Source organism: Salvelinus namaycush, chromosome 5 (assembly GCF_016432855.1).
Source record: "Salvelinus namaycush isolate Seneca chromosome 5, SaNama_1.0, whole genome shotgun sequence".
In the NCBI taxonomy this organism is placed as follows: Eukaryota; Metazoa; Chordata; class Actinopteri; order Salmoniformes; family Salmonidae; genus Salvelinus; species Salvelinus namaycush.
This window is the reverse complement of record NC_052311.1, coordinates 65,767,837-65,792,167: the sequence shown is the minus strand read 5'-3', so window position 1 is coordinate 65,792,167 and position 24,331 is coordinate 65,767,837. Positions and strand designations below refer to the sequence as shown.

At 42.5% G+C, this 24,331-nt stretch overlaps 1 protein-coding gene across 1 annotated transcript; it reads left to right on the top strand.

The window, feature by feature from the left end:
- Positions 1 to 2,604: 2,604 nt before the first annotated feature.
- LOC120047742 (ictacalcin-like) lies at positions 2,605 to 5,227 on the top strand. The gene is made up of 3 exons (XM_038993299.1): positions 2,605 to 2,702; positions 4,386 to 4,528; positions 4,785 to 5,227. Exons 2-3 carry the CDS (start codon positions 4,391 to 4,393, stop codon positions 4,923 to 4,925), a joined length of 279 nt encoding a protein of 92 aa, XP_038849227.1. The 5' UTR covers positions 2,605 to 2,702; positions 4,386 to 4,390; the 3' UTR covers positions 4,926 to 5,227.
- The last annotated feature ends 19,104 nt before the right edge of the window (positions 5,228 to 24,331 follow it).

Here is a 24,331-nt window from a genome sequence, read left to right as displayed (position 1 = left end):
TGTCTCTGCTCACAGGGTGTTGTGTGTGATGTCTCTGCTCACAGGGTGTTGTGTGTGATGTCTCTGCTCACAGGGTGTTGTGTGTGATGTCTCTGCTCACAGGGTGTTGTGTGTGATGACTCTGCTCACAGGGTGTTGTGTTTGGTGCCTCTGCTCACAGGGTGTTGTGTGTGATGACTCTGCTCACAGGGTGTTGTGTGTGATGACTCTGCTCACAGGGTGTTGTGTGTGATGCCTCTGCTCACAGGGTGTTGTGTGTGATGACCTCTGCTCACAAGGTGTTGTGTGTGATGCCTCTGCTCACAGGGTGTTGTGTGTGATGACTCTGCTCACAAGGTGTTGTGTGTGATGCCTCTGCTCACAGGGTGTTGTGTGTGATGACCTCTGCTCACAGGGTGTTGTGTGTGATGACTCTGCTCACAGGGTGTTGTGTGTGATGCCTCTGCTCACAGGGTGTTGTTTGGTGCCTCTGCTCACAGGGTGTTGTGTGTGATGTCTCTGCTCACAGGGTGTTGTGTGTGATGACTCTGCTCACAGGGTGTTGTGTGTGATGACTCTGCTCACAGGGTGTTGTGTGTGATGACTCTGCTCACAGGGTGTTGTGTGTGATGACTCTGCTCACAGGGTGTTGTGTGTGATGCCTCTGCTCACAGGGTGTTGTGTGTGTCTGTCTGTGTTTGTATGTATGTGTAGTTTCACAGGGCATGTCACCTGAAGTCTGGTGATGTTCACAATAACCCTGAGGGGTCTATGGAGCCAGTCAGCCAGTAAGGTAGCCCTACAGGTACGTTTTGCCAGTTTGGAGAAGCTTGGACAGTTTGGAGAAGTTTGGTCAGTTTGGAGAAGCTTGGTCAGTTTGGAGAAGCTTGGACAGTTTGGAGAAGTTTGGACGGTTTGAAGAATTTGGCCAGTTTGGAGAAGCTTGGCCAGTTTGGAGAAGCTTGTCCAGTTTGGAGAAGTTTGGCCAGTTTGGAGAAGATTGGACAGTTTGGAGAGGCTTGGACAGTTTGGAGAAGCTTACTTTGGAGAAGCTTTGTCAGTTTGGAGAAGCTTGGACAGTTTGGAGAAGCTTGGCTAGTTTGGAGAAGCTTGGACAGTTTGGAGAAGTTTTGCCAGTTTGGAGAAGCTTGGACAGTTTGGAGAAGCTTGGCTAGTTTGGAGAAGCTTGGTCAGATTGGAGAATCTTGGACAGTTTGGAGAAGCTTGGTCAGTTTGGAGAAGCTTGGACAGTTTGAAAAAGCTTGGACAGTTTGGAGAACTTTGGACAGTTTGAAAAAGCTTGGACAGTTTGAAGAAGTTTGGCCAGTTTGGAGAAGCTTGGACAGTTTGGAGAAGCTTGGTCAGTTTGGAGAAGCTTGGACGGTTTGGAGAAGCTTGGACAGTTTGGAGAAGCTTGGCCAGTTTGGAGAAGCTTGGCCAGTTTGGAGAAGCTTGGTCAGTTTGGAGAAGCTTGGACAGTTTGGAGAAGCTTGGACAGTTTGTAGAAGTTTTGCCAATTTGGAGAAGCTTGGACAGTTTGGAGAAGTTTTGCCAGTTTGGAGAAGCTTGGCCAGTTTGGAGAAGCTTGGACAGTTTGGAGAAGCTTGGACAGTTTGGAGAAGCTTGGCCAGTTTGGAGAAGCTTGGACAGTTTGGAGAAGTTTTGCCAGTTTGGAGAAGCTTGGACAGTTTGGAGAAGCTTGGACAGTTTGGAGAAGCTTGGACAGTTTGGAGAAGCTTGGCCAGTTTGGAGAAGCTTGGCCAGTTTGGAGAAGCTTGGCCAGTTTGGAGAAGTTTTGCCAGTTTGGAGAAGCTTGGCCAGTTTGGAGAAGCTTGGACAGTTTGGAGAAGCTTGGCCAGTTTGGAGAAGCTTGGACAGTTTGGAGAAGCTTGGACAGTTTGGAGAAGTTTTGCCAGTTTGGAGAAGCTTGGACAGTTTGGAGAAGCTTGGACAGTTTGGAGAAGCTTGGACAGTTTGGAGAAGCTTGGCCAGTTTGGAGAAGCTTGGCCAGTTTGGAGAAGCTTGGCCAGTTTGGAGAAGCTTGGCCAGTTTGGAGAAGCTTGGACAGTTTGGAGAATTTTTGCCAGTTTGGAGAAGCTTGGCCAGTTTGGAGAAGCTTAGCCAGTTTGGAGAAGCTTGGCCAGTTTGGAGAAGCTTGGACAGTTTGGAGAAGTTTTGCCAGTTTGGAGAAGCTTGGCCAGTTTGGAGAAGCTTGGCCAGTTTGGAGAAGCTTGGACAGTTTGGAGAAGCTTGGACAGTTTGGAGAAGCTTGGTCAGTTTGGAGAAGCTTGGACAGTTTGGAGAAGCTTGGCCAGTTTGGAGAATGCTGCAGTGTTACTACATTCTTCTTAACTGAAAAGTTGTTGGATGAATAACTACAGTCAGAATAAGAGGTATTCACTCTCATTCAAAGACATTAGACATATGCAGGGATTTCTCCTCTCTGATGTTGTTTGGTTACTATGGTGATAAAGTCATGTGAAGTAATTATTAACTTTAGAAAATATATATGCCTAGTATAATTTGTTCAGTCACTAGTTCACATGAAGAAGGGAACAGGACATTGCAGTTTCCATTTCCCTCAGATAAAGAGGGAAAAGGAGAGGAAAGGGGAGGGGAGAGTGGGGTGTGGTAATCACTGTTTAAAACCAACAGCCCATCTCTCTCTTCCTCACTCCATCGCTCTCTGTTCCTCTGACTGTCCAACTCCTCGCACAACTTCGGTGAGTGAAAACTAAACCTAGTAAAACGTGTACCATAGTGCCTCGCTGCTAAAATGCTTCAGTTTGTTTTAGCTGTGTGTGTCTCTGATATGTTAGATGTGCCAAATTATACATTCTCATTGGGTGGTTTACAACATTTATTTGCAATTGTGTGTAGTTTAATGTTCTATAGTGATTAATACTTGACTGCAAAAGTGTGAATGACTTCAGGGTGTGCCTTGCAACAGTTAGTAAGCGCCTGTCTGCACTGTTTGTGATCTTGAGCCAAGCTCTGTGGAGGGCGTAACTCTGTCTGCCTGTCCATTCTAACATGTGTGGGTGCTACTCAGAGCACTACACAGTTCAGATGAAAGAATCTCTCTTCTCTTCCTCCTCCTCCCCTCTCTCTCTTCCTCCCTCAATCCTTCCATAGTGCAGAACACTACCTCTTTCTATCCTCCACCCCCCTCTCTCTCGCTCTCTCTTTCCTTCACTCTGTCCTTACCATAAACTCTCTCTCCCCTCGCTCTGACCATTCTGTGAGTAGAGTGTGTTTCTAGTTATCAGATGGGCAGTCAGAGGGGTGGTACGAAGGTGTGTCTGGTTGGATGCCTGCCAGTCCTGGGGCAGCTGACAGTGACTCAGAGAGAGATGAGTGGAGTCCACCACAGTGACTCAGAGAGAGATCAGTGGAGTCCACCACAGTGACGGAGATTGTTCCTTACAACTATAATGTTGTGCTTACCATGTCCATACTGTATGGTTGCTTCAGCGTCCTAATTTGACCGCACTTACTGCAAGTCACACTGGGGAGGAGGGTCAGCTAAATGAGGGATTTACATTACAGACGCTTCCTTAAACTCAGAAGCTTCACACCACCTTGATTACGGGTAGGCAGAGAAAGTGAGAAGAGAGAGAGCAACCTCCCTACATAGTGGCAAGACATGTGAAGAGACACACCTTAAACAAACTAGATAGAAAGAGGGTGGAGACAGGTGAGGGGTGGGGGAGGTGCTGGGATTTCTATGTTATTTTTTGCCTGAAATTACCAACGCGCCTTTCTGCCTGCCCACCAATTTCCTCCCATCTGTCTTTCTGTCTGTGTGTCTGTCCCTCTCTCTCTCTATATATATATACTTTCTCTCTTTAAAATCCCCCAGAGTTAATGAGAGAGACATGCAAGGGCGTTGGCTAGAGCCATGCCTGTTTGTGTTTAAACAACTCAGCCCCCTCTTCTCTTCCTTTCTCCCCTCCATATCCGCCTCTCTCTCTCTTTCTCTCTCCACCTCTCTCCCTATGTCTCTATCTCTAACCTCTCTCCGCCTCTCTCACACTCTAATTGCCTCTGTTGCATTGCTCTCCATCTCTCCTCCCCCTCTCTTTCTCTTCCTAGCTTTGTGGTAGAGATATAGAACCTGTTTGCAGTAGTGGGGCGTGGTATGTGTGTAGTTAAGTCCTTGATTCGTGTGCAACAACCGTTAATACTCTTTAAAGCCTCTATTCAACCTGAACCTTATGTTTAAACACGATTAAACCAGTGCCAACATGACTTTATTTCCCAGACATATGGAACGTATGACGTATGGAATGGTAACCCAGATGTAAGATAAAAATAGATTTGAATTGATAATACCGTAAAATAATAACCTAAATTTGTACCTCCATTCTCTCTCTCTCTCTCAAACTGACAAAACTCTCTCGTAGTCACCATGTCACAGGTCCAGCAGTCTATGGCATTGCTCATCTCAGCCTTCCACAAGTACTCTGGCAAGGAGGGCGACAAGACGACCCTGAGCAAGGGAGAACTCAAAGATCTGCTCAACGCAGAGCTTGGAGATGTCATGGGGGTGAGTGGATCCTAGGAACAGTTCAGTTCAATCATGCTTTAACAGCAGCACGACCAAATACAATACTGCTAAAGAAAGACACTACTGAAATATTGAATTGCTTGGAACATCACAAACACATGACCCGCCTCATCCAATAGAATAACTTAATCTCTCACACCTTTATAAACAAATAACAACTGTATGGATTCTAGTTTTAACTGCTGAAATCAAAGTCTCACCCATTACCTCTCTCTCTCTCTGATCATTATAACAGAAAAACACTGACCAGGCAAAGGTTGACAAGATCTTCAAAGATCTGGACGCTGACTCAGATGGCAGTGTGGACTTCCAGGAGTACGTCACACTGGTGGCCTGCCTCACCATGATGTGCAATGAGTTCTTCACCAAGAAGTGAAACAGCTCCCCCTGCCCACTCTCCACAGAACAGCAGCTCTTGCTCCATGAGTGAATTCATGATAAGATAAGCAAGATCCTCAATGCAGGTTCAGAGGGTCAGAGATGCAGGTTTACACACATACACAGAAAAAGGGTTGGGTTGGTTATACACACCACACATAGACAGACAGGTGAAGGACACAGACACTGACCTGAACACATGCAGACATATAGGCTACAATCTCATGAGATGGAGAGGAAGCTCTTTGGTTTGTTTAAAGTGAAAAATGAAATAAACTATTTTAATATGTTTGGAAGAAAGCTGACTTATCATTTGTGCAGGTGTGTGCGTGTTTGTGCATGTGTGATTGGCTGTGTATGTCCTAAATAGGATATAGCAAGCAACATGAATCAAACATGAACCTTTCTATTCAGACACCTGGTGAAATAATACAATTAGTTGATTATGTCAACGTAAACCAAACATACAATGAAATTAGGGGTTATGAGGCATACCCTATATTTGACTACTTAATTATATCACAATACTGTTATCTACTCCAGAGCCAGTAAGAATACAGGACGTCAACTGTTACTGTGAAGGTCCAATAGAGCCACATATAGAACCATCTCCAAGATGAAGCCTCCTACCCAGCAACATGAAACAACAAAGATAATATCCAAATAATGATACTGTATCACAGGTCTCCATAGAGAACCTATTGGACAATACTGAAGATGAATATTAAGATTAGCCATAGTCCAGCAATCGCCTAGTCTTAGATTAAATCTAAAACAAGGCTGTGCAAGGAAGTTTGTACATGTCTATCACCAGATGATCATCGCCGCGGGTCAGAGCAGGAAGGTAGGGGGAAGCAACAGTGGCTACATTAAAATAGTGTGTAAAGTAGCACGCAGTAGAAGGAAAGGTTGTTCAGGTGTCAGGAAGAGGTGTCCTGAGAGTGTGTTTCAAGCGTCTCAGAGTAGGAGTGCTGATTTAGGATCAGTTTTGCCTTTTTAGATCAATATGAATGATACTACTTGGACAGAGGGGGACCTGATCCTAGATCAGCACTCCTCCTCAGAGGCACGGTACATACAACCCCTGGTCACGCAGCCACTCGGTTGAATCTAACACATCTCTATGATGCATTAGTCTTGATCAGGGTTGGGGTCAATTCCACTGACATTCTAGTCTGAACTGAACTCCTATAGAGAACTTCCATGTCAAATTCAACTGATGAGAACTAAAATTGACTGACACAACTAAAATTGACTGACACAGTAATCCAGGGTACTTGATATGTGAGTGTGAGACTAGAAGGTGGATGTTGTTGTGCTCCAGCCCAGAGCAGGGGGCCGGAGCAGAGGAGAACGACAGGGCCGAGTGAGGCCAGGAACGAGTGAAGCTAGGTTGATTGAGAACACATTGTATATTATATGGCACAGATTCCTTCTAGGCCTTCAACAGTTCTTGTGATTATTGAACAGACAGGGGGCATTCAGGGACATTAAAATCAAATCAAATGTATTTATATAGCCCTTCTTACATCAGCTGATATATCAAAGTGCTGTACAGAAACCCAGCCTAAAACCCCAAACAGCAAGCAATGCAGGTGTAGAAGGGACATTCCTCATCAGACCATAGGAGCTTGTGTTGGGATTCAATACTCTTCACAATCAACAACATACACAGATAGATTGGCTAAACACATACGTCTGAGACATGTGACCATCAGTTTTATTAATTTTGTCAACACTCTGAATAATGTTACAACAAAAACATACTTTGTTGATGAGATTGGAGAACATTAAAAGTGAATGGAACAGCCAGGAGATATTATTTTGGGTTGTGGAAGTTGGGGAGAGTACCTCACCTGGACTGTAGACTCCGCCCTGCATAAACCGGAAATAAATAGATTAGCCAATCAGACACCTGGCGGCTGGATGGAATAAGGAAGTAATCTGCATAGGCTAATCCTAATCCACAGACAAAGGCAATTATAATTTGAGATCTTCTCGGCAGGCTGGACTTGACTGGCTGGGTCTGTGGGATGGATTCTATTGCAGTGAGTCACCAATTTTGTTACACAATGACACAAACTTAACTGAGTTTATTCTCCTGACTCCACCCACTGCCCCACCCCTCTCCTTCTCTCTCTCTCTCTCTCTCTCTCTCTCTCTCTCTCTCTCTCTCTCTCTCTCTCTCTCTCTCTCTCTCTCTCTCTCTCTCTCTCTCTCTCTCTCTCTCAAAACAATAAAGACATTACAAATGTCATATTATGTATATATACAGTGTTGTAACAATGTACAAATGGTTAAAGTACACATGGGTTGTATTTACAATGGTGTTTGTTCTTCACTGGTTGCCCTTTTCTTGTGGCAACAGGTCACACATATTGCTGCTGTGATTGCACACTGTGGAATTTCACCCAGTAGATATGGGAGTTTATCAAAATTGGGTTTGTTTTCGAAGTCTTTGTGGATCTGTGTAATCTGAGGGAAATATGTGTCTGTAATATGGTCATACATTGGGCAGGAGGTTAGGAAGTGCAACTCAGTTTCCACCTCATTTTGTGGGCAGTGTGCACATGTCTATCATGTCGATCAGGTCCCCCTCTGCCAGGTCTGCCAACGGGCGGCCTTTCTCAATAGCAAGGCTATGCTCACTGAGTCTGTACATAGTCAAAGCTTTCCTTAAGTTTGGGTCAGTCACAGTGGTCAGGTATTCTGCCACTGTGTACTCTCTGTTTAGGGCCAAATAGCATTCTAGTTTGCTCAGTTTTTTTGTTAATTCTTTCCAATCTGTTAAGTAATTATCTTTTTGTTTTCTCATGATTTGGTTGGGTCTAATTGTGCTGCTGTTCAGCTTGCTTAGAGGACTCTTCGCCAGGTTCATCTCTCTGTAGGTGATGGCTTTGTTCCTTTTAGCTGGTTGTAGAATTTAACGGCTCTTTTTTGGATTTGGATAATTAGTGGGTATCGGCCTAATTCTGCTCTGCATGCATTATTTGGTGTTCTACGTTGTACACGGAGGATATTTTTGCAGAATTCTGCATGCAGAGTCTCAATTTTGTGTTTGTCCCATTTTGTGAAATCTTGGTTGGTGAGCGGACCCCAGACCTCACAACCATAAAGGGCAATGGGCTCTATGACTGATTCAAGTATTTTTAGCCAGATCCTAATTGGTATGTTGAATTTTATGTTCCTTTTGATGGCATAGAATGCCCTTCTTGCCTTGTCTCTCAGATCGTTCACAGCTTTGTGGAAGTTAACTGTGGCAAGGATGTTTAGGCCAAGGTATGTATAGTTTTTTCTGTGCTTTAGGGCAATGGTGTCTAGATGGAATTTGTATTTGTGGTCCTGGCGATTGAACCTTTTTTGGAACACCATTATTTTGGTCTTACTGAGATTTACTGTCAGGGCCCAGGTCTGGCAGAATCTGTGCAGAATATCTAGATGCTGCTGTAGGCCCTCCTTGGTTGGTGACAGAAGCACCAGATCATCAGCAAACAGTAGACATTTGACTTCAGATTCTAGTAGGGTGAGGCCGGGTGCTGCAGACTTTTCTAGTGCCCGCGCCAATTCGTTGATATATATGTTGAAGAGGGTGGGGCTTAAGCTGCATCCCTGTCTCACCCCACGGCCCTTTGGGAAGAAATTTGTTTTTTGCCTATTTTAACCGCACACTTGTTTGTGTACATGGATTTTATAATGTAGTATGTTTTACCCCCAACACCACTTTCCATCCATTTGTATAGCAGACCCTCATGCCAAATTGAGTCAAAGGCTTTTTTGAACTCAACAAAGCATGAGAAGACTTTGCCTTTGTTTTGTGTTTTTTGGTTGTCAATTAGGGTGTGCAGGGTGAATACATGGTCTGTTGTACGGTAATTTGGTAAAAAGCCAATTTGACATTTGCTCAGTACATTGTTTTCATTGAGGAAATGTACGAGTCTGCTGTTAATGATAATGCAGAGGATTTTCCCAAGGTTGCTGTTGACGCATATCCCACGGTAGTTATTGGGGTCAAATTTGTCTCCACTTTTGTGGATTGGGGTGATCAGTCCTTGGTTCCAAATATTGGGGAAGATGCCAGAGCTAAGGATGATGTTAAAGAGTTTTAGTATAACCAATTGGAATTTGTTGTCTGTATATTTGATAATTTCATTAAGGATACCATCAACAAACACCACATGCCTTTTTGGGTTGGAGGATTTTTATTTTGTCCTGTAGCTCATTCAAGGTAATTGGAGAATCCAGTGGGTTCTGGTAGTCTTTAATAGTTGATTCTAAGATTTGTATTTGATCCTGTATATGTTTTTGCTCTTTATTCTTTGTTATAGAGCCAAAAAGATTGGAGAAGTGGTTTACTCATACATCTCCATTTTGGATAGATAATTCTTCGTGTTGTTGTTTGTTTAGTGTTTTCCAATTTTCCCAGAAGTGGTTAGAGTCTATGTTGCTGTTGACGTGCTGTTCCTTCTTTTTCCGTAGTATATTTCTGTATTGTTTTAGTGATTCACCATAGTGAAGGCATAGACTCAGGTTTTCCGGGTCTCTATGTTTTTGGTTGGACAGTATTCTCAATTTCTTTCTTAGATTTTTGCATTCTTCATCAAACCATTTGTCATTGTTGTTCATTTTCTTCGGTTTTCTATTTGAGATTTTTAGATTTGATAGGGAAGCTGAGAGGTCAAATGTAAACTCAGCAAAAAAAGAAACGTCCTCTCACTGTCAACTGCATTTATTTGTGTAAATATTTGTATGAACATAACAAAATTCAACAACTGAGACATAAACTGAACAAGTTCCACAGACATGTGACTAACAGAAATGGAAAACTGTATCCCTGAACAAAGGAGGGGTCAAAATTAACAGTAACAGGGGGGGTCAAAAGTAACAGTCAGTATCTGGTGTGGCCACCAGCTTCATTAAGTACTGCAGTGCATCTCCTCCTCATGGGCTGCACCAGATTTGCCAGTTCTTGCTGTGAGATGTTACCCCACTCTTCCACCAAGGCACCTGCAAGTTCCCGGACATTTCTGGGGGGAATGGCCCTAGCCCTCACCCTCCAATCCAACAGGTCCCAGACGTGCTCAATGGGATTGAGATCCGGGCTCTTCGCTGGCCATGGCAGAGCACTGACATTCCTGTGTGGCAGTAAATCACGCAAAGAACGAACAGTATGGCTGGTGGCATTGTCATGCTGGAGGGTCATGTCAGGATGAGCCTGCAGGAAGGGTACCACATGAGGGAGGAGGATGTCTTCCCTGTAACGCACAGCGTTGAGATTGCCTCCAATGACAACAAGCTCAGTCCGATGATGCTGTGACACACCGCCACAGACCATTACGGACCTTCCACCTCCAAATCGATCCCACTCCAGAGTACAGGCCTCGGTGTAACGCTCATTCCTTCGACGATAAACGCAAATCCGACCATCACCTCTGGTGAGACAAAACCGCAACTTGTCAGTGAAGAGCACTTTTTGTCAGTCCTGTCTGGTCCAACGACGGGGGGTTTGTGCCCATAGGCGACGTTGTTGCCGGTGATGTCTGGTGAGGACCTGCCTTACAACAGGCCTACAAGCCCTCAGTCCAGCCTCTCTCAGCCTATTGCGGACATTCTGAGTACTGATGAAGGGATCGTGCATTCCTGGTGTAACTTTGGCAGTTGTTGCCATCCTGTACCTGTCGCGCAGGTGTGATGTTCGGATGCACCGATCCTGTGCAGGTGTTGTTACACGTGGTCTGCCACTGCGAGGACGATCAGCTGTCCGTCCTGTCTCCCTGTAGTGCTGTCTTAGGCGTCTCACAGTACGGGCATTGCAATGTATTGCCCTGGCCACATCTGCAGTGCTCATGCCTCCTTGCAGCATGCTTAAAGCACGTTCACGCAGATGAGCAGGGACCCTGGGCATCTTTCTTTTGGTGTTTTTCAGAGTCAGTAGAAAGGCCTCTTTAGTGTCCTAATTTTTCATAACTGTGACATTAACTGCCTACCGTCTGTAAGCTGTTAGTGTCTTAACGACCGTTCCGCAGGTGCATGTTCATTAATTGTTTATGGTTCATGGGAAACAGTGTTTAAACCCTTTACAATGAAGATCTGTGAAGTTATTTGGATTTTTACTAATTATCTTTGAAAGACAGGGTCCTGAAAAAGGGATGTTTCTTTTTTTGCTGAGTTTAGAACCCTTGGAACCAATTTTGGTTCTTTATTTATTTATTTTTATTTTTATTTCACCTTTATTTAACCAGGTAAGCCAGTTAAGAACAAGTTCTCATTTACAACTGCGACCTGGCCAAGATAAAGCAAAGCAGTGCGACCTTAACAACAACACAGAGTTACACTTGGGATAAACAAACGTACAGTCAATAACACAATATAAAAATCTATGTACAGTGTGTGCAAATGTAGTAAGATTAGGGAGGTAAGGTAATAAATAGGCCATAGTGGTGAAATAATGACAAATTAGCATTAACACTGGAATGATAGATGTGCAGATGATGATGTGCAAGCAGAGATACTGGAGTGCAAAATAGCAACAAACAAATAAATAACAATTTTGGGATGAGGTAGCTGGGTGGGCTATTTACAGATGCAGTGATCAGTAAGCTGCTCTGACAGCTGATGCTTAAAACTTATTGTCAATAGGGGGGCGCTGTTTTCACTTTGGAAAAAATCGTGCCCAAATGAAACGGCCTCGTACTCTTCTCTAGATCATACAATATGCATATTATTATTACTATTGGATGGAAAACACTCAGAAGGTTCTAAAACTGTTTGAATTATGTCTGTGAGTAAAACAGAACTCATTTTGCAGCAAACTTCCATGCAGGAAGTGAAAAATCTGAAAACGAGGCTCTGTTTCAGGGCCTGCCTATTCAATTGCCTCATATTTATCGATTATGCATGCACTTCATACGCCTTCCACTAGATGTCAACAGGCAGTGGAAGGTGGAATGGGGTGTCTAGCTTGATCTGAGGCCGAACAAGAGCTTTTGGAGTGGCAGGTCAGGAATTTTCTTTGTCTACCAAGGCGCGCCGCGGAGCTCGACATTGGCTTCTGAAAAGCGTTACGTATACACGGCGAATATCTCCGGCTCTGATTTTATTTGATACATGTGATAATAACATCATAAAGTAGGTTTTTTCAACCGAGTTTTATCAGTTTATTCAACGTTTATTGGGACTTTTGGAATTTTCCGTTCTTTGCGCCAAGAGTTGATGGGCATGTTCGCGCCACATGGCTAGCCAAGGTTGCTAATTCGACAGAAGAAATGGACATTCTAAAACCAAACAACGATTTATTCTGGACCAAGGACTCCTTGTACAACATTCTGATGGAAGCTCAACAAAAGTAAGAAAACATTTATGATGTTATTTCGTATTTCTGTGTAAAATGTTGAGTCCTATTCTCCGCCGTTTTGGTGAGCGCTGTCTCGCAAAGCTGTATGTTATGGTAAAGTTATTTTAAAAAATCTAACACAGCGGTTGCATTAACCTGTTTGACGTGTAAGCCCGACGTCGGTACATTTATGACAACAGCCACTTCAAGTGCAGGGCGCGAAATTCAAAAGATATTTTTTTTTAATATTTAACTTTCACACATTAACAAGTCCAATACAGCATATGAAAGGTACACATATCGTGAATCCAGCCAACATGTCCGATTTTTTAAATGTTTTACAGGGAAGACAAAATATGTAAATCTATTAGCTAACCACGTTAGCAAAAGACTCCACTTTTATTACTCCATCAGTTTTTGACTCCATCAGTAGCTATCACAAATTCGGCCAAATAAAGATATAAATAGCCACTAACCAAGAAACAACCTCATCAGATGACAGTCTGATAACATATTTATTGTATAGCATATGTTTTTTTCGAAAAATGTGCATATTTCAGGTATAAATCATAGTTTACATTGCAGCTACATTCAGAAATTGCACCGAAAGCAGCCATAATATTTACAGACACCAACGTCAAATACCTAATTACTCATCATAAAACATTTCTGAAAAATACATAGTGTACAGCAAATGAAAGACAGGCATCTTGTGATGCCAGACAATATTTCCGATTTATTAAGTGTTTTACAGCGAAAACAAAATGTAGCATTATATTAGCTTAGCACAATAGCCAGAAACACTTGGGCGCCGGCGACTACGACAGATATATGAAATAACATCATAAATTGGGTCTTACTTTTGCTGATCTTTCATCAGAATGTTGAACAAGGTGTCCTTTGTCCAGATGAGTCGTTGTTTGGATTCAGAATGGCAACTTTCTCTCTCCATTTAGCAAGCGCGCTAGCCGGGTTGCACGGATCTCTCCATGTAAACAAACGGAAGAGAACGGAACACGGCAAAACTCCCGAAAAAATTTCAATAATCTGATGAAACTATATTGAAAAAACATACTTTACGATGATATGGTGACATGTATCAAATAAAATCAAAGCCGGAAATAATAGTCGCATATAACGTCAGCAAAACAAAAGGCAACCCCACTGTCCAAATTGCGTTCTTCAGAGTACCGGAAATTGGGTACACGTCATTCCAAGAGGATTTATTCCATCCCAGATCGAGATAATCACCTCATTTCTTCTCTCACAGCCTTCTTGACACCCAGAGGAAGGTGTATGACGTGTATGTATACTAATAGGTCTTGTGCCCATGTATAGGCATGAAGAAGAACAGAGCATCGATTTCAGACGTTCCACTTCCTGGTCAGGAAAAGTGCTGCAGAATGAGTTCTGTTTCACTCAGAGAAATAATTCTAACGGTTTTAGAAACTAGAGAGTGTTGTCTATCCAATAGTAATAATAATATGCATATTGTACGAGCAAGAATTGAGTACGAGGCCGTTTGAAATGGACACATTTTATCAGGCTACTCAATACTGCCCCTTGCAGCCATAAGAAGTAGAACCAGTGTATCTTTCATTTGCCATACAACAAGTATTTTTATGTAAAGTTTATGATGAGTTCTTTGGTCAGATTAGGTGAGTGTCCAAAATATCTCTGGAGATTCTGGTGAATCGATGCTACGTATTCACAATGTATAATCAGGATTTATAGCTCTAAATATGCACATTTTCGAACAAAACATAGTTGTATTGTATAACATGATGTTATAAGACTGTCATCTGATGAATTTGTTCAAGGTTAGTGATTAATGTTATATCTTTTGCTGGTTTTTGCGAAAGCTACCTTTTGCGGTGAATAAATGTATTTGTGTGTTTGGCTATTGTGGTAAGCTAATATAATTCTATATTGTGTTTTCGCTGTAAAATACTTAAAAAATCGGAAATATTGGCTGGATTCACAAGATGTTTATCTTTCATTTGCTGTACACCATGTATTTTTCATAAATGTTTTATGATGAGTATTTAGGTATTTCACGTTGCTCTCTGTAATTATTCTGGCTGCTTTGGTGATATTTTTGATGGTAGCTGCAATGTAAAACTATGATTTATACCTCAAATATGCACATTTTCGAACAAAACATAAATGTATTGTACAACATGTTATAAGACTGTCATCTGATGAAGTTGTTTCTTGGTTAGTGACTAATTTTATCTCTATTTTGTCGGTTTTGTGAAAGCTACCTATGCGGTAGAAACATGGTGAAAATATGCGGTTGTGTGTTTGGCTATTGTGGTTAGCTAATAGAAATACATATTGTGTTTTCGCTGTAAAACATTTTAAAAATCGGAAATGATGGCTGGATTCACAAGCTGTTTATCTTTCATTTGCTGTATTGGACTTGTGATTTCATGATAATTATATTATATGATATAACTTCTTGACGCTATTTTTTTAATAACGTTCCCAAGGTAAACGGACTATTTCTCAGGTCCAGATCGTAGAATATGCATATAATTTACAGATTAGGATAGAAAACACTCCAAAGTTTCCAAAACTGTCAAAATATTGTCTGTGAGTATAACAAAACAGATTTTCTAGGCGAAAACCTGAGGAAATCTAACCCGTAAGTGTTTTTTTTATTTTTTTATCTGTGTTTCATTTCCCGTCTTTCTTCCATTTAAAGGGGTATCAACCAGATTCCTTTTTCCAATGGCTTCCTCAGGCTGTGACCAGGCTTTAGACATAGTTTCAGGCTTTTATTTTGAAAAATGAGCGAGATTTTTCAAAAGTAGTCAGGTGTCCTTTGATTAGTTCCTGCGCGCGAGAGGGGTAGCTCTCCATTTTCTTTCTCTCTTTTATTGAATAGGTTACGGTCCGGTTGAAATATTATCGATTATGTATGTTAAAAACAACCTGAGGATTGATTATAAAAAACATTTGACATGTTTCTAAGAACATTACGGATACTTTTTGGAATTTGCCGAACGGAACGAGGCTGTAGTTTTCTGAACATAACGCGCAACCCAAATGGCGGTTATTTGTTATAAACGTAATATTTATCGAACAAAAATAACATATATTGTGTAACTGGGAGTCTCGTGAGTGCAAACATCCGAAGATTATCAAAGGTAAACGATTAATTTAATTGCTTTTCTGACTTTCGTGACCATGCTAATTTGGGGCTAGCTGTTCTAGCATTGATTGATACACTCACAAAAGCTTGGATTGCTTTCGCTGTAAAGCATATTTTCAAAATCTGATTAGGTGGATTAACAACAAGCTAAGCTGTGTTTTGGTATATTTCACTTGTGATTGCATGATTATAAAAAATGTTTGTAATATTTTTGAATCTGATACGTTTGGGAATTTTCTTCTGCCTTTCAGGACCGGAACGAGGCTGTGGTTTTCTGAACATAACGCGCAACCCAAATGGCGTTTTTTTGTTATAAAAGTAATATTTATCGAACAAAAAGAACATTTATTGTGTAACTGGGAGTCTCGTGAGTGCAAACATCCGAAGATTATCAAAGGTAAGAGATTCATTTTATTGCTTTTCTGACTTTCGTGACCATGCTAATTTGGGGCTAGCTGTTCTACCATTGATTGATACACTCATTGCTTTCGCTGTAAAGCATATTTTCAAAATCTGGCACGATAGGTGGATTAACAACAAGCTAAGCTGTGTTTTGGTATATTTCACTTGTGATTGCATGATTATAAATATTTTTAGTAATATTTTGCGCCCTGCAATTCAGCGGTTGTTTAGGAAAATGATCCCGCTAAATGGATCCGTAGCGCAGAGAGGTTAATAGTTTCTGTATGTGATTTGCATGTGAACTGTGTGTAAATTTACTTGTTCAGTAATCATCTCACCTGTTAGTTGGCGGTGAACTATGTGGCCATTGAGGGCTGCGTCAATCAGATGGAAAAATGGTACTGCAATTGCTCGGCCTCTGACCGCAAGGCACTACAGAGGGTAATGCGTACGGCCCAGTACATCACTGGGGCTAAGCTGCCTGCCATCCAGGACCTCTACACCAGGCGGTGTCAGAGGAAGGCCCTAAAAATTGTCGAAGACCCCAGCCACCCCAGTCATAGACTGTTCTCTCTACTACCGCATGGCAAGTGGTACCGGAGTGCCAAGTCTAGGACAAAAAGGCTTCTCAACAGTTTTTACCCCCAGCCCATAAGACTCCTGAACAGGTAATCAAATGGCTACCCGGACTATTTGCATTGTGTGTCTCCCCCCCCAACCCCCCCAACCCCTCTTTTTACGCTGCTGCTACTCTCTGTTTATCATATATGCACAGTCACTTTAACTACACATTCATGTACATTCTACCTCAATTGGGCCGACCAACCAGTGCTCCCGCACATTGGATAACCGAGCTCTCTGCATTGTGTCCCGCCACCCACCACTCGCCAACCCCTCTTTTGCTGTAACAATTGTCCACATACAAAGTGTGTCCCTTGCTGAAACCAAATGCTATTGTCAGGCTGGTAAGAACATTTCTTATTTTGTATAACGGGTGATAAGGGAATTTATATGTTTAAAGTAATGACTAAAGGATTCCACCCTGAAATCATATAATTGTATGAAATGTGTCATAATTCCATAATATGTGTGACTAGACCATTGTGTTGCTGTGTAGTGGTGTGAGAGTTGAGAGAACAAAGGACAATAGGAAAGAGGCTCCTTCCAAGGTCCCTCTTATCTGGGGAGGAAAGGAACGGCGAGAAACTGCCAAGGCTGGTAGAAAAGTGATAAACCTGTGTGTGTGTGTGTGTGTGTGTGTGTGTGTGTGTGTGTGTGTGTGTGTGTGTGTGTGTGTGTGTGTGTGTGTGTGTGTGTGTGTGTGTGTGTGTGTGTGTGTGTGTGTGTGTGTGTGTGTGTGTGTGTGTGTGTAGAGGGGGTTATAAAGACTGTTCAAATTTTGGTTGACTTTAGAACGTCCTCTGAATAAAGCTTACGAACCTTTTGCAGAAGCTGAGTCTTTACCTAATTATTAGGGTCTTACAGGGTCTTACAAACCTTGGGGATTGGTCAAAGCTTAAATAATTGTTTAGTTATCATCATTGGGATTGAAACAGGTCAACGGGTCAATCGGGTCAATTAGGATGGCAGTAGCATTGTTGATGAAATGCAGTCATCGCAGCAGAACTAGGAAGCAGTCTTGGGAAAAGGTGGCAAAGTAGGGAGTTGCAAACATAGGATCTATGCTCCAGTATTGTCTTATTGAGTTTTTCTTTGCTATCCCCATGAGAAGGACTGTCACCAGGATAGTATACATTTCACAAATTGTGGTTGTCCCCCCCACTCCTGGCTCTCTCTTCTCCTGTAGCTACAAGGCATAGCGATTGGTCTCTACTATGTCTCCCACCAGCTCCTCTGTCAGAAACAACATTAAGCACTCTGCCTCATATGGAACTGGTAAGGGGTGTTGCACTCCAGACTGGGACTCATCAAAGCAAACAGCAGGGCCAGGAGGGGTGAAATGACTGGCAGCCTTCCAGTTACCACAGAACTCCTGTACTTCATCCACTGTCGGTCTGCCTCCATCACCACCAGCATCTTCAAAGGGACCTGGGACTTTGTCAGTGGACAAGTGGTCCTCAGATTCAGGATTCTCAATGGCTGGGGGGCAGCTCGTCACTGTCACTGTCAGAATATGATTCCTGACTTTCATACTCAGACTCATTGTCAGAATTGTAAAAAATATCCAGAATTTCTGCATTTGTGAGTTGTCTCCTTTAGAAAGACATTGCTAATGCTACAGCTTATCTCACTAACTACATACATAAACAACACTGAATGGCTCAGAGAGGGAGTGAGAGGTTATGTGATTGACTGCTGGCACGTGCCATTTGTATCAATAAATCACTATCAGAAAATGTTTTGTGTGGTAATTATTGATATATATTTACTGTTTTATTCACGTTTTCAAGTAACGGTGATAAACCATGCATTCCGATTCTTGCATAGATTGTAATGGGCACATATTATGTGTGTAAAACACTTTTTTGATGGTTGTACTGATTATGATGAGCTAAGCTAATTCCAGCTATGTGTGTGGAGCCATGTTTGTTGACATTCTAGGTTTCATGTAATCGTCTGTCGGACCAAATATGCTATAACAAAATGAGGTGAGTAAGAGTTCACTAATTTCAGGAAGTGAATGGTGGGATGTGAACGATGGTAGACGACACACCCCTTCAACATGCGTACTATACACAGACCAAACTCATCTTGTCTTCTATTATCTTTGGTTTCTGTAAGGCAAAAAAAGCATCCTTGGGTTGCTTTCGATTTCTAGAAAGTGTTTAACGCAATTATTTAGATCAATGGTGAGCTCACCCGTGATGTAATTAATTATACATAGTAATTGCTATTAGCTAATTCATATTGTAGTTTATGTCAGCCGAGAGATATAAAAATATGACCTCTTGTGTTGAGTCAATCTTTCCTCAGTTAGCGCTAGGACAAATGTAGCCTACATTTTTCCGGTTTGGATGATTGTGTTATACTATAGATACTTCTGTGAATATCTGAACATTGCATCCAAAAATAAACTGCTCACATTCTGGACATAACTTTGTAAGGACTGTGTTTGTGTAAATAGTTTCTGGAAAAAGTGTGGTCAGCTCAAATGGTGATTGTTGCGTCATTCGAAACTGTCCATTCTAAATCAGCGTTCTAATCACACAGGTGTGATCGTAGGCTTCAGGGACCACTGTAGAATGATCACACCCGTGTGATGGTACATGTGAAAGGACTAGAGCTGAGATGGGTTCCAGGAAGTGGTGATAGTTGTGAATCAAATCAAACTTTATTTGTCACATGCGCCGAATACAACAAGTGTAGACTTTACCGTGAAATGCTTACTTACAAGCCCTTAACCAACAGTGCAGTTCAAGAAGAATAAATAATTTACCAAGTAGACTAAAATAAAAAGTAATAATAAAAAGTAACACAATAAGAATAACATAACAAGGCTATATACAGGGGGCACCGGTACCAAGTCAGTGTGCACGGGTACAGGCTAATTGAGGTCATCTGTACATGTAGGTGGGGGCGAAGTGACTATGCATAGGTAACAAACAAACAGAGAGTAGCAGCAGTGTACAAAAGGGAGGGGGGTCAATGTAAATTGTCCGAATTGTTCAGCAGTCTTGGGGGTAGAAGCTGTTGAGGAGCCTTTTGGTCCTAGACTTGGAGCTCCGGTACCGCTTGCCATGCGGTAGCAGAGAAAACTATAACTTGGGTGACTGGAGTCTCTGACAATGTTATGGGCTTTCTTCTAACACCGCCTATTATATAGGTCCTGGATGGCAGGAAGCTTGGCCCCAGTGATGTACTGGGCCATTCGCACTACCCTCTGTAGCGTCTTACGGTCAGATGCCGAGCAGTTACCATACCAGGCGGTGATGCAACCCGTCAGGATCCTCTCGATGGTGCAGCTGTAGAAACTTTTGAGGATCTGGGGACCCATGCCAAATCTTTTCAGTCTCCTGAGGGGGAAAAGATTTTGTCGTGCCCGCTTCACAACTTTCTTGGTATGTTTGGACCATGATAGTTTGTTGGTTATGTGGACACCAAGGGACTTATAACCCGCTCCACTACAGCCACGTCGATGTTAATGGGGCCCGCCTTTTCCTGTAGTCCACGAACAGCTCCTTTGTCTTGCTCACATTGAGGGAGAGGTTGTTGTCCTGGCACCACACTGCCAGTTCTCTGACCTCCTCCCTATAGACCGTCTCATCGATGTTGGGGATCAGGCCTACCACTGTTGTGTCGTCAGCAAACTTAATGATGGAGTTGGAGTCGTAATTGGCCATGCAGTCGTGGGTGAACAGGGAATAAAGGAGGGGACTAAGTACACACCCCTGAGGGGCCCCAGTGTTAAGGATCAGCATGGCAGACGTGGGCCCACCTGGGGGTGGCCAGTCAGGAAGTCCAGGATCCAGTTGCAGAGGGAGGTGGTTAGTCCCAGAGTCCTTAGATTAGTGATGAGCTTCGTGGGCACTATAGTGTTGAACGCTGAGCTGTAGTCAATGAACAGCATTCTCACATAGGTGCTCCATTTGTCCAGGTGAGAAAGGGCAGTGTGGAGTGCAATTGAGATTGCATCATCTGTGGATCTGTTGGGGCTGTATGCGAATTGGAGTGGGTCTAGGGTGTCCGGGAGGATGCTGTTGATGTGAGCCATGACCAGCCTTTTAAAGCACTTCATGGCTACCGACGTGAGTGCCACGGGGCGGTAATAATTCAGGCAGGTTACCTTCGCTTCCTTGGGCACTGGGACTATGGTGGTCTGCTTGAAACGTAGGTAGTACGTGTAGGTATTACAGACTCGGTCAGGGAGAGGTTGAAAATGTCAGTGAAGACACTTGACAGTTGGTCCACGCATGATTTGAGTACATGTCCTGGTAATCCGTCTGGCCCAGCGGCTTTGTGAATGTTGACCTGTTTAAAGGTTTTGTTCACATCAGCTACCGAGAGCGTTATCACACAGTCATTCAGAACAGCTGGTGCTCTCGTGCATGCTTCAGTGTTGCTTGCCTCGAAGCGAGCATAAAAGGCGTTTAGCTCATCTGGTAAGCTCGAGTCACTGGGCAGCTTGCGTCTGGGTTTCCCTTTGTAGTCCGTAATAGTTTTCAAGCCCTGCCACATCCGACAAGCGTCAGAGCCAGTGTAGTAGGATTCAACCTTAATCCTGTATTGACACTTTGCTTGTTTAATGGTTCATAGCAGGATTTCTTATAAGCGTCCGGATTAGTCTCCCGCTCCATGAAAGCGGAATCTCTAGCCTTTAGCTCGATGCAGCTGTTGCCTGTAATCCATGGCTTCTAGTTGGGATATGTACGTACAGTCACTGTGGGGACGGCGTAATCAATGCACTTATTGATGAAGCTGATGACTGAGGTGGTGTATTCCTCAATGCCATTGGATGAATCCTGGAACATAATCCAGTCTGCGCTAGCAAAACATTCCTGTAGTGTAGCATCCACGTCTTCTGACCACTTTCGTATTGAGCGAGTCACTGGTACTTCCTGCTTTAGTTTTTGCTTGTAAGCAGGAATCAGGAGGATAGAATTATGGTCAGATTTGCCAAATGGAGGGCGGGGGAGAGCTTTGTATGCATCTCTGTGTATGGAGTAAAGGTGGTCTAGGATTTTTTTTCCCCCTGGTTGCACGTGAAAAATTTGGTTAAACTGATTTAAGTTTGCCTGCATTTAGTCCCCGGCCACTAAGAGCGCCATTTCTGGGTGAGCATTTTCTTCTTTGCTTATGGCCTTATAGAGTTGGTTGAAAGCGGTCTTAGTGCCAGCTTCGCTTGTGGTGATAAATAGAGGGCTACGAATAATACAGATGAGAACTCTCTTGGTAGATAGTGTGGTCTACAGCTTATCTTAACCTGTTAGGCTGGCTGGCCCGACACCGGTACACTTATGACAACATCCAGCTCAAGTGCAGGGCGCGAAATTCAAAAGATATTTTTTTTAAATATTTAACTTTCACACATTAACAAGTCCAATACAGCATATGAAAGGTACACATCTTGTGAATCAAGCCAACATGTCCGATTTTTAAAATGTTTTACAGGGAAGACAAAATATGTAAATCTATTAGCTAACCACGTTAGCAAAAGACACCACTTTTCTAACTCCATCAGTTTCTTACTCCATCACTAGCTATCACAAATTCGACCAAATAAAGAAATAAATAGCCACTAACCAAGAAAAAACTTCATCAGATGACAGTCTGATAACATATTTATTGTATAGCATATGTTTTGTTCGAAAAATTTGCATATTTCAGGTATAAATCATAGTTTACATTTCAGCTACAATCAGAAATTGCACCGAAAGCAGCCATAATATTTACAGACACCAACGTCAAATACCTAATTACTCATCATAAAACATTTCTGAAAAATACATAGTGTACAGTAAATGAAAGACAGGCATCTTGTGATGCCAGACAATATTTCCGATTTATTAAGTGTTTTACAGCGAAAACAAAATGTAGCGTTATATTAGCTTAGCTTAGCACAATAGAAACACTTGGGCGCCGGCGACTACGACAGATATATGAAATAACATCATAAATTGGGTCTTACTTTTGCTGATCTTTCATCAGAATGTTGAACAAGGTGTCCTTTGTCCAGATGAGTCGTTGTTTGGATTCAGAACGGCAAATTTCCCTCTTCATTTAGCATGGGCACTAGCCGAGTGGCACGGATCTCTCCAACGTAAACAAAGTCAGAGAACGGAACACGGCAAAACTCCCGAAAAAATTTCAATAATCTGATTAAACTATATTGAAAAAACATACATTACGATGATATGGTCACATGTATCAAATAAAATCCGAGCCAGAGATAGTTTTCGTCCATAACGGCAGCAAAACAGAAGGCAATCCCACTTCCAAGTCGCGCGCTTCAGAGTACCGGAAGTGGACGGTCACGTCAAAGAAATAGCTTTTATTCCACCTCAGACCAAGATAAACACAAAATTTCTTCTCTCACATCATCTTGACACCCAGAGGAAGGCGTATGGAGTGTACGTAGACTCCTACGTGTCATGACCATGTATAGGCAGGAAGTTGAACAGAGCATATATTTCTGACATTCTACTTCCTGGTCAGGGAAAGTGCTGCCAAATGAGTTCTGTTTCACTCAGAGAAATAATTCCAACGGTTTTAGAAACTAGAGAGTGTTTTCTATCCAATAGTAATAATAATATGCATATTGTACGAGCAAGAATTGAGTACGAGGCCGTTTGAAATGGGCACGATTTCACTGGCTACTCAATACTTTCCCTTGCAGCCATAAGAATTAAGATACTCTACCTCAAGCGAGCAATACCTCGAGACTTCTTTAAAATTAGACATTGTGCACCAGCTGTTATTGACAAAAAGACACACACACCCACCCCTCGTCTTACCAGAGGTAGCGTCTCTGTTCTGCCGGTGCATGGAAAATCCCGCTAGCTCTATATTGTCCGTATCTTCGTTCAGCCACGTCTCAGTGAAACATAAGATGTTACAGCTTTTAATGTCCCGTTGGTAGGATAATCTTAATCATAGGTCATCAATTTTATTTTCCAATGATTGCACGTTAGCAAGAAGGATGGCAGGCAGTGGGAGTTAACTTGCTCGCCTCCGGATTCTCAGAAGGGTGCCTGATCTGCAGCCCTTTTCCGGCATCTTTTCTTCACGCAAAAGTTGTGGATCTGGGCCTGTTCCAGTGAAAGCAGGATATCCTTCTCGTCGGACTCGTTAAAAGAAAAGGTTTCTTCCAGTCCGCAGTGAGTAATCGCTTTTCTGATGTCCAGAAGTTATTTTCGGTCATAAGAGACGGTAGCAGCAACATTATGTATCCAATAAGTAAAAAAATAAGTTACACAAAACACAAAAAAAATAACAAAATAGCACAATTGGTTGGGAGAATGTTAAAAGGTCAGCCATGTTCTTCAGTGCCATCTTAGGCGGCGTGAACGAGTCTTTCTTTTTCCCACCACCCACCAACCCCTCTTTACACTACTGTTACTCTTTGTTCATCATATATGCATAGTGACTTTAACCATATCTACATGTACATACTACCTCAATCAGCCTGACTAACCGGTGTCTGTATGTAGCCTCGCTACTTTAATTGCCTCGCTACTGTATATAGCCTCACTACTGTTTTTCACTGTCTTTTTACTGTTGTTATAATTTCTTTACTTACCTATTGTTCACCTAATACCTTTTTTGCACTATTGGTTAGAGCCTGTAAGTAAGCATTTCACTGTTGTATTCGGCGCACGTGACAAATAAACTTTGATTTGATTGATATATTCAATCAAAACCTCAATAAAAATAAATAAAAAGTCTGATTTTCTACTTCAGAATAGTAATGTTCACAATAACCCTGAGGGGTCTATGGAGCCAGTCAGCCAGTAAGGTAGCCTTACAGGTAAGTTTAGCCAGTTTGGAGAAGCTTGGACTGTTTGAAGAAGCTTGGACAGTTTGGAGAAGCTTGGCCAGTTTGGAGAAGCTTGGACAG